At 34.0% G+C, this 17203-nt stretch overlaps 1 protein-coding gene and 1 long non-coding RNA gene across 2 annotated transcripts; one reads left to right on the top strand and one right to left on the bottom strand.

The window, feature by feature from the left end:
- Positions 1 to 2525: 2525 nt before the first annotated feature.
- Positions 2526 to 4723, bottom strand: LOC141588045 (uncharacterized). Its single transcript, XR_012519779.1, has 2 exons — positions 4456 to 4723; positions 2526 to 3247 (listed from the first exon to the last, which is right to left on the bottom strand). It is a non-coding gene; the product is annotated as an uncharacterized LOC141588045 (long non-coding RNA).
- A 3065-nt stretch (positions 4724 to 7788) lies between these two features.
- LOC141645046 (uncharacterized) lies at positions 7789 to 10974 on the top strand. Its single transcript, XM_074453976.1, has 7 exons — positions 7789 to 8298; positions 8359 to 8956; positions 9127 to 9375; positions 9453 to 9943; positions 10058 to 10128; positions 10272 to 10482; positions 10525 to 10974. Exons 1-7 carry the CDS (start codon positions 7789 to 7791, stop codon positions 10972 to 10974), a joined length of 2580 nt encoding a protein of 859 aa, XP_074310077.1.
- The last annotated feature ends 6229 nt before the right edge of the window (positions 10975 to 17203 follow it).

The raw sequence follows: 17203 nt of genomic DNA, 5'->3' as shown, positions 1-17203 counted from the left end.
AAATCCCCGCTCCACATAGTGAGCGATAACCCTGTCCATTAATGTGCACATCCCTTCTGTGGCGGGTTCCACAGAAGGCGAAACTAGGGCGTGAAGCCACTCCCGCAAGTGACCCCACTCAGCCGAGGCCACGCCTCGCAAACCATCAACAACGATCACAACCACAATCACAATACAATTACTATATCAAATAACCAAACACAATACATCAACCAATATCGCATTATGGGACTAATACTGAGTAGGAAATCCTACTTGGTAAGCACACAATCAGACGGTCTCTACTGCTGAATCAAAAAGCTTCTTCTATGAACCCTCCTTCTATCATACAACACATAAAGGCTACTAAATCACATACTACACATAAAACCCCCAAATCTCTAAATTAGGGTTTAACCAAATCAAAGGAAAGACAATAAAAAGGGTACATAGATCTTACCCTCGACGCAAGGAACTCAACGGTATAATCAACGCTAAGAACTGACCTTCCAAACTCCGGGTATTGCTAATAATGCGATTAGGATGAAGAACTTGCTTGCTTTCTCTCTTAAACAGTAATTTAGGTTTTGTAAAAGTGATTTAGAATAATGACGACAAAGCTTATATACCTTAATCGCATAATTAACAAAACCCGAGAAAACTCCCCGTAAAACCGGCTACTCGATCGAGTACCCGAGGTACTCGATCGAGTACCCCCTTACTCGATCGAGTGCCCCAGCTACTCGATCGAGTACCCAACAGGTCAGAAACTTTTCTAAAACGCAACTTACCCTTACTCGACAGAGTAAGGCCTACTCGATAGAGTACCCCAAGACTTATAAATACGGAGTATTACACATATGGGATGACTAGTCGATCACATAGGCAAACTGTATGGGACACTCTGTCGGGCAGTGACCGCTTATAGAGTTCTGGTAATTCATAAAGCCTGGTCGTGGCAAGAGCTACTATAGTATTCTTATGAGTCAATTCTTTTGACTAGAGACTATTCGCCCAAGTTGGGACAACTTCTGATTAGCTTTGATTTATACTCTAAGATTTCGTAAATGAGGTCAAGCTGGGTATATTTTGGGTTATGATGGACTGTGGCTAAATGAAGGGAATAGGGCGATAGGAATTGTCCACCCCTTGTCAGGGTTGTTTGAAATCTCAAGGCCACTCGAGGAGTAGTTAACTGGAAATGCGTGGCCACGCTCGGAAGGCATCTATGATAGATAATTCCGATCAGTCAGTTAATCTCCAGATCGAGAAAACCACTCAAGATATGATCAAATGTAAGTACGACCTGCAAGACACCTTGCATTGAGTGAGAGATTGTAATAGGACAAGAGAATTGGTGACGCACACTTGTCGCGGACAAGTGGGAGATTGTTCGGAAATGTGTTCTCAACAATAGTGCGATCACATGATTTAAATATCATAATTAAATCTCATACTAAGAATACGTGAGGGATGATTCTTTATACAGTCGACTGACCGTCATTAATCGGTAATGATTGGCTAACTAGAGTTTGACATTACTGTCGTGTGACGGTGGTGGTCAGTTGATCCCTTTAGGTCACACCTATAGGATGAGGCCCAAATATATATTTAATTAGTTGTATGCGATACAGATTAATTAATTCCTTAATTATGAGAGTGCAATTTTGCGTCTTATTGTAATGTGATTAAATAAGATTTAAATTTAGTAATTAAGTGTTAATTTACTAAATTGGTTGAGGTATTATATAAGTTTTGAGGTAGAGGTAATTAGTTATTTAAAGTTACAAGAAGTTGTAATTTTAACCAACTAGTAATTACGGGACCCATTATATGTTGATATAATGGTAGTATACTACTCAAAAAGTGGAGTGTATATAATATTATTAATTGTAATATTTAAGTATTAAATGATTACATTAATAATTAATTATGTAAGATAGTTAAACATATGACTTATAAGCAGTTGTGGGACAAATGACAAAAGGCAAAAATGGACCAAAATAGGTCCAATATTTCGGCCAAATCAAGAGACAAAAGATGCTCTTTTGTCTTTGTTTATTTTGGTTAGAGTGTGATAGTGACTTGTCATATGAAGCTTTAATCATGCCTATATCTTACACTACTCTACCTAAACTTTACAAGAGAGTAAAACAAAAGAAAAATATTCCCCTATGCATGTAAAGCCACCGGTTTTGGCTCTTACATATAGAGCATTGTGTTGCTCAAATTTTGTTGTTGTTCCTTACTTGTTTTCTCTCAAGTTTTTCCTCACATGCAATTGATAAAACCTCTCTAAAAATACTAATACTCATTATCTATTACTAGAGGTAGTAATACAAGAACATTAGTATTTTTAAGGTTACATTTCTACTATATATCTAGTTAATATTAGTAGGAATTTTTGGGATTAATCTTGGGTGAAATTTATTGGGAGTGGCTTCTATACTTGGAGTCTTAGGAGGATCATCCATCATATTTAGCTCAAGAACAAGTGAAGGAAGGTGACCTTACTTGTGCCCATAATTTCGAAACACATAACAATGTAAGGAACATTGTTCTTCTTATAAATCTTTCATTTTGTTATGCATGCACTAGATCTAAAGAATAAATAATTAACAAGTTAATTAGTTCACTATTAGAGGAGTCTAATAATAGGTATATGAACCTAACAAAACCATCATGAAGTGAATGAAACATACGGTCAATGACTATGCTCTCGCTGATTTTGCAATCAAGTGCCTCCTATTTCTCGACATTCTCAATCATGTTAAGAATGTGTGGGCTAACCGGTTGGCCCTTCTGGAGTTTCGCATCAAAGAAGCGACAGGTATGCTCATAAGTAACGATTCTCGGTGCTTTTGAGAACTCATTAGTGAGCGTGGTGAAAATTTTGTTTGCACCTTGGGCAATGAAGCGTCTTTGCAAATTGGTTCCATTGCAAAAATGAGTACGTTCTTTATCGCACCCGCTTCCATAACGAAGTCACTATAAGCAATTGACTCGTTAGCTCTTGCATTGGGGCCTGGGTTTGGCGGTACTGGTTCAGTTAAGTACTTGAGCTTACCGTCAGCAATGGCAGCATTCCGCAATGATGCCTCCCAGTCCGCAAAGTTGGACCCGTCATTCTTCATAAGTGTGAACTGATTCATGTGGTCCATAAAAGCTTTTAGCCAGGACTCGCGTCCAAGTGTGGCACTTGACATAGGGATTTCGTTATTTCCAGCCATTTGTTGTAACAGTATTATCAATATAAACGTATTCTACACTGCGAAAAGAAGAAAAATATAATAAGCATACTCATCGTTATGATTTAAGTCTAATGCAATACTGTTATAACGCGAAGACTCAAGCATTTATACAATTGACCTTCCTCAAGAATTATATAAATGATCCCAAGACTCAATTATCTGTAAATTGATAAGCCAACCTTTTGGCTAATTCTACTTTTAGAATTCTTGGTCGATAAATTTCTGTAAATTCTATCTATAGTCCATCATAATCTCGAGAAACTCTTCGGATTATAATGTTGAGGTAAACTAAGTCAACACAAACTACTTACCCAACGTAGAAGGGGTCATATGGAGAGTAAGGTCCTATATGCATACCGACGAAGAAGGGATTCATAGCTGTTTGGCTTATAAAGACTAGTCTCAATTTCAGTTTTAGAGGAAGATCCCATCAACTTTATTTTAATTCATTTTAAGTGAACTAATATCTAACATGCGAGAATGAATAAACTAAGGTGATGGCTTAAAATTGTGTGACATCTGTATGTCTATGAAAACTAACATCCAAACTATATGAGTCAATTTTCATGCATTTTAGTAGTAGGTCGTTTGGTTTAGGCGGAAAATGATGCACTAACTACCATGTGAATGAAAAGCAACGAGAATGAAAAACGTAAATCAAAATAAAGTCCTAGTGTGGCCTATCTACCAAAATGAACATAAATACAACTTTGGAATCCATCCTTGGACCCGAGAAGCTTGTCTTGATGTTCCATCTTGGTCCATGTAGCGAGAGTGAGCAATCCAATCTCCATCTTTAGTCTTCTCAAAATTACAATTTAAAAATTACAAAAAGAACCTATTTCCATTTACATTTCAATTTAATTCTAATTAAATCAAAACATCTACAAATTTATTATATTATCATCTTAACCTATTAAAACAATAATATGAATAAATCAAATGGAACAAAAACATAAAAACAGAAAAATCATCTCGGTAAAAAATTTGCTCTCGGCAAAAAAACTCACGGCCGAAATGTTTTTTTTTTTCTTCTTCAAAATTTTTGCTTAAATCCATTTATGAAAATCATATAAAATAATTTCGTGGCCTATGCTCTGATACCACTTGTAGGAAATATCGGTATACTTCCTCTATAAATATTCGGATTATAATGAAATTATAATTATGAAAAACGAGTCATAAATGAAATTACATAAACAAAAGTATAGAGATATGAATCAACCTTTGGTCCTAGCAAAATTGGCCTAAGAACAATATCGAAATCGATATTCTCCTAATCGTTGCACCCAAAATGTGATGAGAAATGCCTCTTGTTCTTGCTAGAATAGATCCCCAAAATTGTTGTGAAATTTTTAGGTTTTGTGTTTCTTTGATGAGAGAATTTTAGGTCAAAAATTAGGATAAGAAAAATGATTCCCATTTCTCCTTTAAACCGTGTAAAGGAGAAAAATAGGGGAAGATTTTTCTTTTCCTTTTTTCGGCCAACTACCAAATAAAAATAAGGAGAAAAATCTTCTTATTTTTAGGTAGTTATCAAAATGTATAATATGTGCACATTTTATCAATTGTCATATATGTTGTCCCGTATTAATAAGTCCACACACTTAATACCGGTCCGTCATCATTTATTATGACAATATCGTATAATATATACATTAACTATAAATATCGCATATTTATAGTTCGCTAATCAAATATAACTGGTTATGTTTAATTACGAATTAACATCTTAATTCGTTTAAGCTAACATTATATACATTAATTAAATATAACAGTTTATATTCAATTTACGAATTTAACAATTAATTCGTCTCAGCTGGTATTATTTAATTGTATTAAATAATCGTCTCATCATCACATTGACTAACTGTTTAGTCAAATACATGAACTAACCTTTTAGTCAGGCATCAATGTGATTATATTTTCATACAATCACATCTCTCAAACACATCCTTTAGGTGTGACTTTTAGGGACCAGTTGATCACCGCCATCAGTATGATAATAACGTCAAACTTCTAGCAAGCCAACCGTTATTAAGTAATCGTTAATCAACTGATAAAATACTAAGTATACCCTTGTGAACCTATAAGAGATTTATATACGTTATCACACTAACTGTGGAGGACACAAGCTCCAACAAAAGAACCCTTACTTCAAACCTAAAATGGGGATCTAAAACTTCTAATTTGTCCCTAATTTATGCAACTTAAAGTATATGGGATTATAATTTTCTGCATATCTGCAATTCAATGTCATCAAATACTAGAATTCGACTTGTGTTGATAAGTTACATGGATGCCAATCACCAATACTATTAGCCTTAACATTCAAAAATTATCTGCATTCAAGTTCCTTCTACAAATCATTGTCACATTAATCATTCTCATTCATTCTTAACATTCCAATCCATCTTTGAAATGCTTGATTGAAAAATCCCGTAGAATTAAATTTTCCTCATATTTCTTTCTTTTTTGAACCAATTTCTAATTAATTATGGCGTAAAGATTTTTGACGATGTTGAAGATGGATTTAAAGGAGAAAAATAATTACGCCAGCGAAATTTCAAACGACATTCGAACAAGTTTGGTGCAAATTTAATTCATTATGTTACCCCTCCCACAAACCCTAAGTAAAAAATCAAATTCAAATTGAAGAAATCAACAAAGTTAATGTAATTTATCAATAAAATGAAGTAATTTTTTAGTTAATATGTAAATTGATATTCATTTAAAATTTTTGATGAGAATTAATTTGATTAATGTTTTGCAGAAGAATAGAGAGAAATTTTGACTCTTTAGTTAAGAGAAGGATAGGGTGTGGAAATATTATGAGAAAAAGTCCATGAATGAGTAAAATGTGTACATGAAAGAGAAATGACGTATTAAAATTATTGAGTTGTAGATTGTTCTCGTATTGTGTTATTGTTATCGTTTCCTTTCACCTAGACTCATGGTTGAGTAGCTTGGAGTTTATACTTTATACTATAAGTGTTGAGCACGATTTTCTGAACCTTTGACAATATCAATTATGAAATTGAGATGGAAATTGGTTACTGATATTGAGTTATGAGTTATGGGGCCTTTGATTCGAGTTATCTTTACGGTCCAGCGTGACCGTGGTTATTGAGTTATTTGAGTTTGAAATCGATATTGAGATGGAAGTATTGTTTTGCAGATTTACCCGCCAGTTCACTCACCCCTTTGTCCTTGGCTTAGGATCGACGATGAGAATACTATACATGGTTACTTTGGAGGATTATATTATGAGATAGAGTGATGAGTAAGACGGAGTAATGAGATGAGACTTGGTTAATTATTGAGATAAGATAGTGTATAATATTATAGAAATATTGTGGAGGAGCTTGATGTTGAAATTAGTGACCGAGGAGTGTTTTTATTATACTCTGTGTTTATTTTTATTTTTTTTACGTGTGTTTGTTTCCACACCATGACCAAAACTATTCTGCTTATATTGAGGTATTATCTGTTAGTTAGCTCCTCGGTTGGCGTGTTTTCTCTCTTCTGGGATACTCGTCATGGGGGTAGTCCTTTTTGTCTTATGGTTTTATTTTCAGGTGACTTCCGCTACAGTTCAAAAGAATTTTGTTTCAAGACAAGATTTTATTTAAAGACTTTGTAAAAGTTTTAATTCATTTTGTATATTTATTTTAAGAGACATTTTGTAATAAAAACTTTGTATATTGATTATAATATCCTATTTTATATGTAAAAATTGATTTTAATTTAGCCGAAAATCAGGGGTGTTACAGCCTTTATTGTCTAACTAGCTCTTGTACCCGTGAAATTCACGGGACGTTTATGTGTACCTGTATATTGAACGATAATGTATAATTTTGTCCAGGAAAAGTTGGTTGTCATGATGCCATATTTGTTTGTTTCTTGTAAATAGAGTAACTCAATAGGCAATCTGTTTCATTAGATCTCTTTCAGTTTAAACCTTAAAACAAAAAATATAAATTAACATTATAAGTTTCATAATTACAGTTTATAATTAAAATTCACATTTTAATTGAAATTTTTGTAAGAGAAAATATTAGTGAATTAATTAACATTGTTCTTTGTAACATTCATTAGAATTCACAAGCCAATCTTTTTTGTTTTATAATCACTAACTAACAAATAAGATATACCAAAAAAAAACATAGCATTCTCTCCCATTCGACTCTTGATTGAATCAAAACTTACAAGTCTATATTATACAAACAAAATGCACAAAGGGTGAGATTCCAAGTCAAACCAAGCCGTGTACCCTTAATACTGCATTGATAAAATACTTTCTTTTTTTACTCATTTTCTCCTTGATGAAGTCTTTGACTTCGACGCAAATTCTTCATTCTTCAACTAATGATTGAATTTTCTAAAAAAGTGCATGTATTTGATTTCGTCCCTAATGACTTTGAGATAGACTTTACCAAAAAGAGTGTCATAGTACCCTGCATATGAAATATATATACTTACATCAACTGGAAACTTAAAAAAAATGCCCTAACAGCCGTCTCCATTGCGATCTGAAAACTTTGATTTCTGATTCATCATGACGAATAAATCTGCATCCAAAACACAACAAAATCATCAGAGTAAATCAAACCGACTTGAGAATGCATCTAGGATTGTTATTGAGAAAGAGAAGGTTTTGAGAGGGCCTGATGGGGAAACTGGGAACAAAACAAGAAACATGAGTGAAATTAATGATACTCTGGCCTTTGATCTGGATGGTATGGTTGAGACAGTAGAGGAAAGTGAAGACGAGACAGATGACCTTGATGAGGAAGGGGTCTGGTATCAAAGACATGGCCGAAAACTAATTGAAATGGTGGATGAAGCATCTGAGGACATACAACAATTGACAAATGAGGATGTGAATGATGAACTTGAATATTGGAATAATGCAGTCTATGGATTTGTGGTAGGAGCCAATCCTCCTTGGCAAATTATGGAGGGATTCTTGAAACGAATCTGGAATAAGTTCTCTGTGGACAAAATTTCTTTTCTCCTTAATGGCATCTTCCTGGAAAGATTTACCACTGAAGAAATGAAAAACACAGTGTTAAATAGTGGCTACTTCCTCTTTGATAATAAACCATTAGTTCTCAAGGAATGACAGCCTGATATTGAGTTGACAAAGGAGGAAGTTAAAAGTGTTCCAGTGTGGGTGAGGTTGCATAAATTACCCCTCAAATTTTGGGGTAATAGTCTCAAGAAGATAGCAGATCTGATTGGATCTTATGTTAAGGCTGACAATGCTACTGAACTAAAGACAAGACTTGGATTTGCATGTGTAATGGTTGAATTGAAACTAGGACAAAAGTTTCCTAACTCGGTCAAATTCAGGGATGAAAAGCATATTCTTATTGAAATTGAGGTGGAGTATGAATGGAAACCTACTATTTGTGCTAATTGTAAGCAGATTGGTCATGAAAAGGTCAATTGTAGACGAGGCAAGCCTGCAAGTCAACATAAACAGATTAGAAAGGTATGGAGGCATGTACAGCAGTCTGCAAAACAGAAGCAACGGGTAGACAATGTAGAGGTGCAATATGTTCCTGAACCAAATGAAGGCATAGTTGGTCTGGAGAGCACACCAATCACTAAGCATACTGGGAGTCATCAGACCCCAGGTTCTCCCTCTCCAGTCAAGAATGTTAAGATCTCTAGACAAGAAGCTCTTAATGTGAGCAGGATCAATCAGACATCTCCCACTTGTATGGAGGGGTTCAGTAGTTTTTGATCTCCCAAAAGAGGTATAGGTATAACTGGTAATGACTCCCCTACAAATAATACATGATTAAGTTGAGTTTTTGGAACGTTGGAGGGATGAATAAAGATACAAAGCAAAAGATTGTGAATAGATTTATGCTTTTTAATAATGTAGGCCTTTTTGGACTGTTAGAAACTAAAATAAAAGCTGTGAATATGAATAAAGCTCTAAATTCTGTCTTCAGGAATTGGAGTGTGTCCACAAATATGGCATTTCATAATGGTGGAAGGATTTGGGTTGTTTGGAATCATTACATGGTGGATGTATCTTTTCTGGAATATGATGCTCAATACATTCATATGTATGTCACTGATAAGATGACTCAGAAGCAATTTTTCCACACACTTATCTATGCTTTTAATGGTATTAGTGAAAGAGAATCTCTATGGATAATAATCTTAAAAGGATTTCTGGTACTATTTCTGGACCTTGGTCTATAGGAGGAGATTTTAATTGTATAACTCTTGCTCATGAAAGATTGGGAGGTAATGTGACTACAGCCGAGGTTGAACCTTTCCAGAATAGTTTGGATGATTGTGGGTTGTTAGATGTTCAAGCTATGGGAGCTTTCTATACTTGGAATAATAAACAACATGTTAAAACAAGGGTCTATAGTAGGATAGATAGGTTTTTAGGAAATCAAGCATGGATAAGAGATTTTCCTGAATACTGTTCTCATTTTATGCCTGAGATATTATTTGATCATACACCGTGTCTGGTGAGTTTGGCAAAGAGCAGTAAGCCCAAAAACAGACCATTCAAATATTTTAATATGTGGAGCTCTGCCCCAGGGTTTCTTGAAATAGTGGCTGCTACTTGGAATCAGAATATAGAATGGACTAAAATGTATAGGTTGGTTAGGAAAATGAAAGCCCTTAAACCAATGCTTAAGAGTATAAACAGCGGTCATTTTTATGATATTGAGAACAATGTTGATCAAGCTCATACTAGGCTACTTAATTTACAAAAAAGATAGTGACCAAACTAGGAGATCAGGAACTCATCCAGTCTGAATATGAAGCTCTTCAGGCTTTTAAAGTCTTAGATCAAGCTAGGATGGAGTATCTTAGACAAAAAGCAAAAGCTCATTGACTCAAAGACGAGGATGCTAATTCTGTATATTTTCATGGCCTTATTAAAACAAGGAGAAATAAGAATTTAATCTACCAGATTAAAGATCACAAGCACAAGTTATAAACATGTGAGGAGGGAATTCAGTAAGCTTTCCTTGAATATTATCAAATGTTTCTTGGTTCTAGGAGTCAGACCATTAAGGTAAATAAATTCATTGTGGCACAAGGTAAAATTTGTTTAGAGCAGCATAGTCAGAAATTGTTGGAGCCTATCACTAAAGCTGAAATCAAAGATATCATGTTCCATATTCCAAATAAAAAAGCTCCAGACCCTGATGGTTTTTCAAGCAAATTCTTTAAGGATGCATGGGATATTGTTGGGAATGAGGTCTCTGAGGCAATTATGGAAATTTTTTAGTCAGGTACTATTCTTACACAGTTAAATGCCACTTTAGTTACTCTTATTCCTAAGGTGGATAGGCCTTCCACTATGCTTCAATACAGACCCATTGCTTGCTGCAACGTTGTTTACAAATGTATATCAAAAGTGCTTTGCAATAGATTGGCTTGTATGTTGCCAGATTTAGTTTCTCCTAATCAAGGGGGGTTTATACAGCGGAGAAGCATAATGGAGAACATCTTAATATGCCAGGATCTTATTAGACTATATGGGAGGAATTCTGTTTCTCCTAGATGCTTATTCAAGCTGGACCTTCAAAAGGCATATAACATTATTGAATGGGACTTTCTAGAGCAAATGATGACTGCCATGAAATTTCCATTCAAGTTCAGGAATTGGGTCATGCAATGTGTGACTACTGCAAGTTATTCCCTCAACCTTAATAGAGATATATTTGGCTTTTTTAAATGTCAAAGAGGATTGAGATAGGGGGATCCCCTCTCCCCCCTTTTGTTTACCATTTACATGGAATACTTAACCAGACTCATGGCTGTTACTACAGAGGTGACGGATTTCAGGTATCATCCTTTATGCAAACCTCTGAAACTCACCCATCTAATGTTTGCTGATGACCTCTTACTCTTTTGTAAAGGAGATGTCCAATCTATTATGATAATCCTTGGGACTTTCTCCACCTTCTCCAAATCATCAGGCATTAGGATGAGCAAAGGGAAGTCTAATGCATACTTCAATGGGGTTCGAGATCATGTGAAAGAGGAAATTATTCAGGTCTCAGGCTGTGTTGAGGGCAAATTACCTTTTAAATATTTAGGAGTGCCTACCAAAACAACAAGACTGACTTCCCAAGATTGTAAATCCCTAATTGAGAAAATTGTTGCTAAAATAAGGGGGTTGGGGGCCAGGAAACTTTCATATGCAGGAAGGCTCGTACTTGTCAAGGCTGTTCTTAAGACGTATCACAATTATTGGGCTACAATGTTCATTCTTCCCACTGGATGATAGCCAGAATTGAGCAAATTTGCAGAAACTATTTATGGGATGGGGGTGTGGAATATCTAAGATCTCCTCTAGTCTCTTGGGAGATGATTTGTAAACCCAAAATAGAAGGAGGTCTCGGCTTGAAGAATGATCTCATTTAGAATAAAGCAGTAGTGGGCAAATTGGTTTGGTGGATAACAACTAAACCTGATCATTTATGGGTCACATGGATAAATCATATCTATCTCAAAGGCAAAGGTTGGCAAGATTACTCCCCTCCTGATGATATCAGCTGGTATTGGAGGAAGGTCTGCCATACCAAAGACATTTTCAAGGAAGCATATACCCATCAAGTCTGGAAGAATCAAATAGGCCTTAAATATACTATAGTAAAAGGTTACAAATGGCTCAGGGATAAAGGGGACAAAGTTAAATGGTGTGACTCAGTGTGGAATAAATGGTCAATCCCGAAACACAATATGTTAACTTGGATTTATCAGCACAATAGCCTCAACACGAATGACAAGCTTCACAGATTGGGCATCCCGGCAGAGACTAACTGTTGTATTTGTGATGGAGATAAAGAGAGCTTGGAACATCTGTTTTTCAGATGCTCTTATAGTCATCTGGTCTTAAACAATATCAACAAATGGATCGGTATAAACTTACCTCTTCATGATATTCTTGATTGGAGATTGCAACATAGTGGATCGAAATTCCAAAAGGGCATCATCAATGCTGTGTTAAATGCTTGTATCTACCACATATGTAGACAGAGGAACATGAGCAGGAATGAGCATACTCTGATGCGACCTGAAATGTTGGATCAAGCCGTTATCAGAGAACTCTGACATAGATTCGTCACTATTGCTGTTAAAATCAAAGATAATGATCAAGCCTGGTTGACCGCTTTGATTGAAATTTGAAGGAGATTGAAAGTTTGAATGGGGAAGATGAAAAGAATGAGTTGATTTGAGATGGAGATGTGATTTTATTTTTTCATCTGATTTTAATGAACCCAGATTTCTATTTGGGGGTTTGGATTAGGCTGCCTTTTTTGGGCGTCTTTTGTCTTGGTAGAGATACGATTATACGTATCCGTTTTGTAACTCGTTTTCCGATTCTTTAATATATTCTTACATTTCATCTAAAAAAAGAAATATATATATATACTTACGCAATTTAAACTCTACAACATTAGGTTTCATAACATGACAAAATAGAAATGGGCAAGAAGGTGCAAACCCATCTCACGTAGTTGTTTTAATTTGTTACTATGTAGTATCGACACCCTAGGTAGGTGGAGTGTCGACACGTAATACGACACCTGACATGCATGAGATACTTCAGAGTTCGACACGACTCCCGACACTTTGCACAATGATGATGTTGATTGGGTGTGAGGAGGAGTAGAGGCATAAGGGAAAAAAGAAGAGAGAGAGAGAGAGAGAGAGAGAGAGAGAGAGAGAGAGAGAGATAAATGAAACTTTTGGGTATTGCGGCTGATGAAAGGCAAATAGTATAGGTTAGGGTTTCATTTTTAAAAAAAAGTAAGTATGGAAAGTTGTTGAATGACAGTTGTTACCATTAATTGCAATATTTTAATATGTTTTATCTTTCCTCATATTTGTTTTGTTATTTCTCAACATATATATATATATATATATATATATATATATATATATATATATATATATATATATATATATATATATATATATATATATATATATATATATATATATATAGGCAAGATCCGGTGAGTCCACCTATATATTTGAGTCCATGAGTCCATAAAACAATATCACGCACTATACAAAACAATATCACGATTTTTTTTTTCAAATTTTTTTTCGAAATTTTTTTTTTCAAAATTTTTTTTTCGATTTTTTTTTCGGAAAATTTTTTTTCAAATTTTTTTTTTCGAAATTTTTTTTTTCGAAAAAGTTTTTTTTTTTTTTAACCTGTGATATTGTTTAGTATAACGTGTGATATTGTATAACAAAACAATATCACGATTTTTTGTTTCAAATTTTTTTTTTTGAAAAAGTTTTTTTTTTTTTATGTAAGCTGTGATATTGTTTAGTGTAACGTGTGATATTGTATTACAAAACAATATCACGACTTTTTTTTGGAATTTTTTTTTTCAATTTTTTTTTTTGGATTTTTTTTTTTTTTTTTTTTTTTTTGAATATAAGCTGTGATATTGTTTAATATAAAGTGTGATATTGTATCATGGACTCACGGACTCAAAAAGATAGGGTGGACTCATGTGATCCTAATTCTATATATATATATATATATATATATATATATATATATATATATATAGAGAGAGAGAGAGAGAGAGAGAGAGAAAGGATCAAGTGAGTCCACCTACAATCCTTGAGTCCATAAGTCCTTATTAGGACCATTGAAAAGATGGGATGAGGGGTTGAGATTGAAAGGAAAAAAGGGGGGATTAAGGCTAAAAGGAGGGGATTGATTCTAATTAATCACTTCCTCTCACTACCATCACTAATCAAACCTCTAATTTTACTATATAAGCTTCTTTTTCCACTCACTTCTCTCTCCTATCACACAAATATCATTCCTCTTATCTCTCTAAAAACCAAAACAATTCCAAAAACCAAACAATTCAAAAACCAAAAAAAAACAAAAAAATTCCCTCCTCTTTTCCTCACCCCCGACACCCACCACCCCCGCCCCCACAACACCCATCAACCCACCACCACCAAGACCACCCCTACACACACCCGACACACACAACCCGCCGTAACCACCACCATGACCTCCCTCACTTGCGCCACCGCCACTACCCCACCTCCTCCTCTTTCCTCTCGACACCACCACGGCTACTTCTTCCACTCCCTCCACCCGACACACAACCTTTCTTTTTTGTCCAGATCTGGCCCCACCACTCACCACAACCCGCACCACCACGCCTCACGCCCTTTCTGACCACCATTTCTGTCTACAACCCACCACCCACCACCCACCACAACCCGACTACCACCCAGTCCCCTTGCACCTTCCCGGCCACCATTTCTACCTCGCACCACCCCCGACAACACAACACCACTGCAACAAACATATGCGACGACACCATTGCAACCACCAACGACAATCTACCACTCCTATGGTCGCCAGATCTGAAACAAAATCATAGAAAAGCTTTGTTTTAAAGAAAACAAACACCACTGCAACAAGCTTTGCTTTCTTTCTTATTTTTAAAGAAATGGTGGTGGGTGCTTTGTTTTTGTTCATTTGGAAAACGAGTTTCCTGTGGGTGCTTTGCTTTCTTGCTTTGTTTTTTGTTTTGAAAACAAATTAGTTGTTTTGTTCATTTGGAAAACGAGTTTCCTGTGTGTTTCTGTTTGTTTGCTTTTTTTTTTTTTTTTTTTTTTATTTATTTATATTTATTTTATAGTTGTGTTTTGTGTCGTCGCATATGTTGTGTTTTGTGTCGTCCCATTTTTTTTCCCTCTTTTTCCTCTTTCAAATCTCGTCTTATAATAAGTCGTCTTGTTGTATATTGTTTTTAGATTTATGTTTCAGATCTGGTTTGTTGGGTTCTTTTATCATTTACATTCTTTTTTATTGTTTTTTGTTTTCATTGTTGTCCTGCATTTCATGTTTGTGTCGTTTTTTTTTTTTTTTTTTTTTTTTTTAAGTGGCCTTTTAATAATATAAAAAGGCGGTGTTTTGTATTCGTGTACATTTACACTCACATTTCTTAACATTTACACTCATATATTCTTTACATTTACACTCATAAATCTTAACATTTACACTTGTATTTGTGTACATTTACACTCATATTTCTTAACATTTACACTCATATTTCTTTACATTTACACTCGTAAATGTTAACATTTACACTTGTATTTGTGTACATTTACACTCATATTTCTTAACATTTACACTCATATTTCTTTACATTTACACTCGTATATCTGAACATTTACACTCATTAAATTTATATACATTTGCACTCATATTTTCGTGGATATGAGTTGGTGGTGGAGGACGGCGTTGGTGGTGTTTGTTGGTAGTCGGACTAAAGTTTTAATCGTAAAAGGACCAAAGTTACACTTATAAAGGACCAAAGTCACACTCAAAGGACCAAATTTACACTCTTAAACCTTCAAATTTACACTTAAAATACTACATTTACACTCGTAAAACCTCACATTTACACTTGTAAAATGTTAAAATTATATAAATTCAAAATTTCCGTCACAAAAAAAACAAATTTACACTCTTAAAATGTGACATTTACACTCGTAAAACCTCACATTTACACTTGTAAAATGTTAAAATTATATAAATTCAAAATTTCCGTCACAAAAAAACAAATTTACACTCTTAAAATGTTACATTTACACTCGTAAAACCTCACATTTACACTTGTAAAATGTTAAAATTATATAAATTCAAAATTTCCGTCACAAAAAAATCAAATTTACACTTTTAAAATGTTACATTTACACTCGTAAAACCTCACATTTACACTTGTAAAATGTTAAAATTATATAAATTCAAAATTTCCGTCACAAAAAAATCAAATTTACACTCTTAAAATGTTACATTTACACTCGTAAAACCTCACATTTACACTTGTAAAATGTTAAAATTATATAAATTCAAAATTTCCGTCACAAAAAAATCAAATTTACACTCTTAAAATGTTACATTTACACTCATAAAACCTCACATTTACACTTGTAAATGTTAAAATTATATAAATTCAAAATTTCCGTCACAAAAAATCAAATTTACACTCTAAAAATGTTACATTTACACTCGTAAAATTTCACATTTACACTTGTAAAATGTTAAAATTATATAAATTCAAAATTTCCGTCACATTTACACTTGTAAAACTCATACAACATTACATTTACACTTCTGAAATCTAAAACTCAAAACTGATTAATTAGGGGCTAGAGAGAGAAAGAAAAATTAATTAGTGTATAGAAATTTGATTAGTGGTAATTTTTTTTGGTAATTTTCAATCTCAACCACCCATCTCAATCCAACCATCCACATTTTTTTCCTTTTCTTTTTAATGGCCTTTAATCAAATTAATCTCAACCATCCATTGAGGCCATCCAATGGCCCTTAGAGGGACTTATGGACTCAATTTGAGAGGAGGACTCATTAGATCTTACCTCTATATATATATATATATATATATATATATATATATAGAGTCAAGATCCGGTGAGAACTCCTATATATTTGAGGATTGAGGATTTGTGAATACAATATCACAAGTTCTTTAATAAAATATCACGAAAAATCAGACCTTTGTCAAAAAATTTTTTTTTTTTTTTTTGAAAAAAATAAAATAAAATTTCACAGGTGTTTTTTGTGTGTGATATTTTATCGAATAACCTGTGATATTGTATTGAAGAACCTCTGATATTGTAACGCAATCCTCAATCCTCAAAAAGATAGTGTATCCTCACATGATCTCATTCCTATATATATATATATATATATATATATATATATATATATATATATATATATATATATATATATAGAGAGAGAGAGATTGGATTTGGTGATTTTGGTTCTTATGGTGAGTTGTGAGTTGGGGGAATCTCAGCCACTAGATTATATTAGAGATGAGTGGCCAAGATCAAATTTTACATGTCATATAAAACCATTGTCATTTACTTATTTTCTCTTTTTTCTAATGTTACTTTTT

This window comes from Silene latifolia, chromosome 1 (assembly GCF_048544455.1).
Source record: "Silene latifolia isolate original U9 population chromosome 1, ASM4854445v1, whole genome shotgun sequence".
NCBI classification, from domain to species: Eukaryota; Viridiplantae; Streptophyta; class Magnoliopsida; order Caryophyllales; family Caryophyllaceae; genus Silene; species Silene latifolia.
Note: the sequence above shows the minus strand (reverse complement) of the source record. Positions and strands in the feature narration are given on the sequence as shown.

Excerpts from the sequence above, each read along its gene's own strand:
- LOC141645046 (XM_074453976.1), top strand. The coding sequence starts at position 7,789 with ATGACGAATAAATCTGCATCCAAAACACAACAAAATCATCAGAGTAAA. Across the intron at positions 9,376-9,452 it reads ACTTATCTATGCTTTTAATG|GAGGAGATTTTAATTGTATA; the intron begins GTATTAGTGAAA and ends CTTGGTCTATAG. Across the intron at positions 9,944-10,057 it reads TTTATGATATTGAGAACAAT|ATCAAGCTAGGATGGAGTAT; the intron begins GTTGATCAAGCT and ends TTAAAGTCTTAG.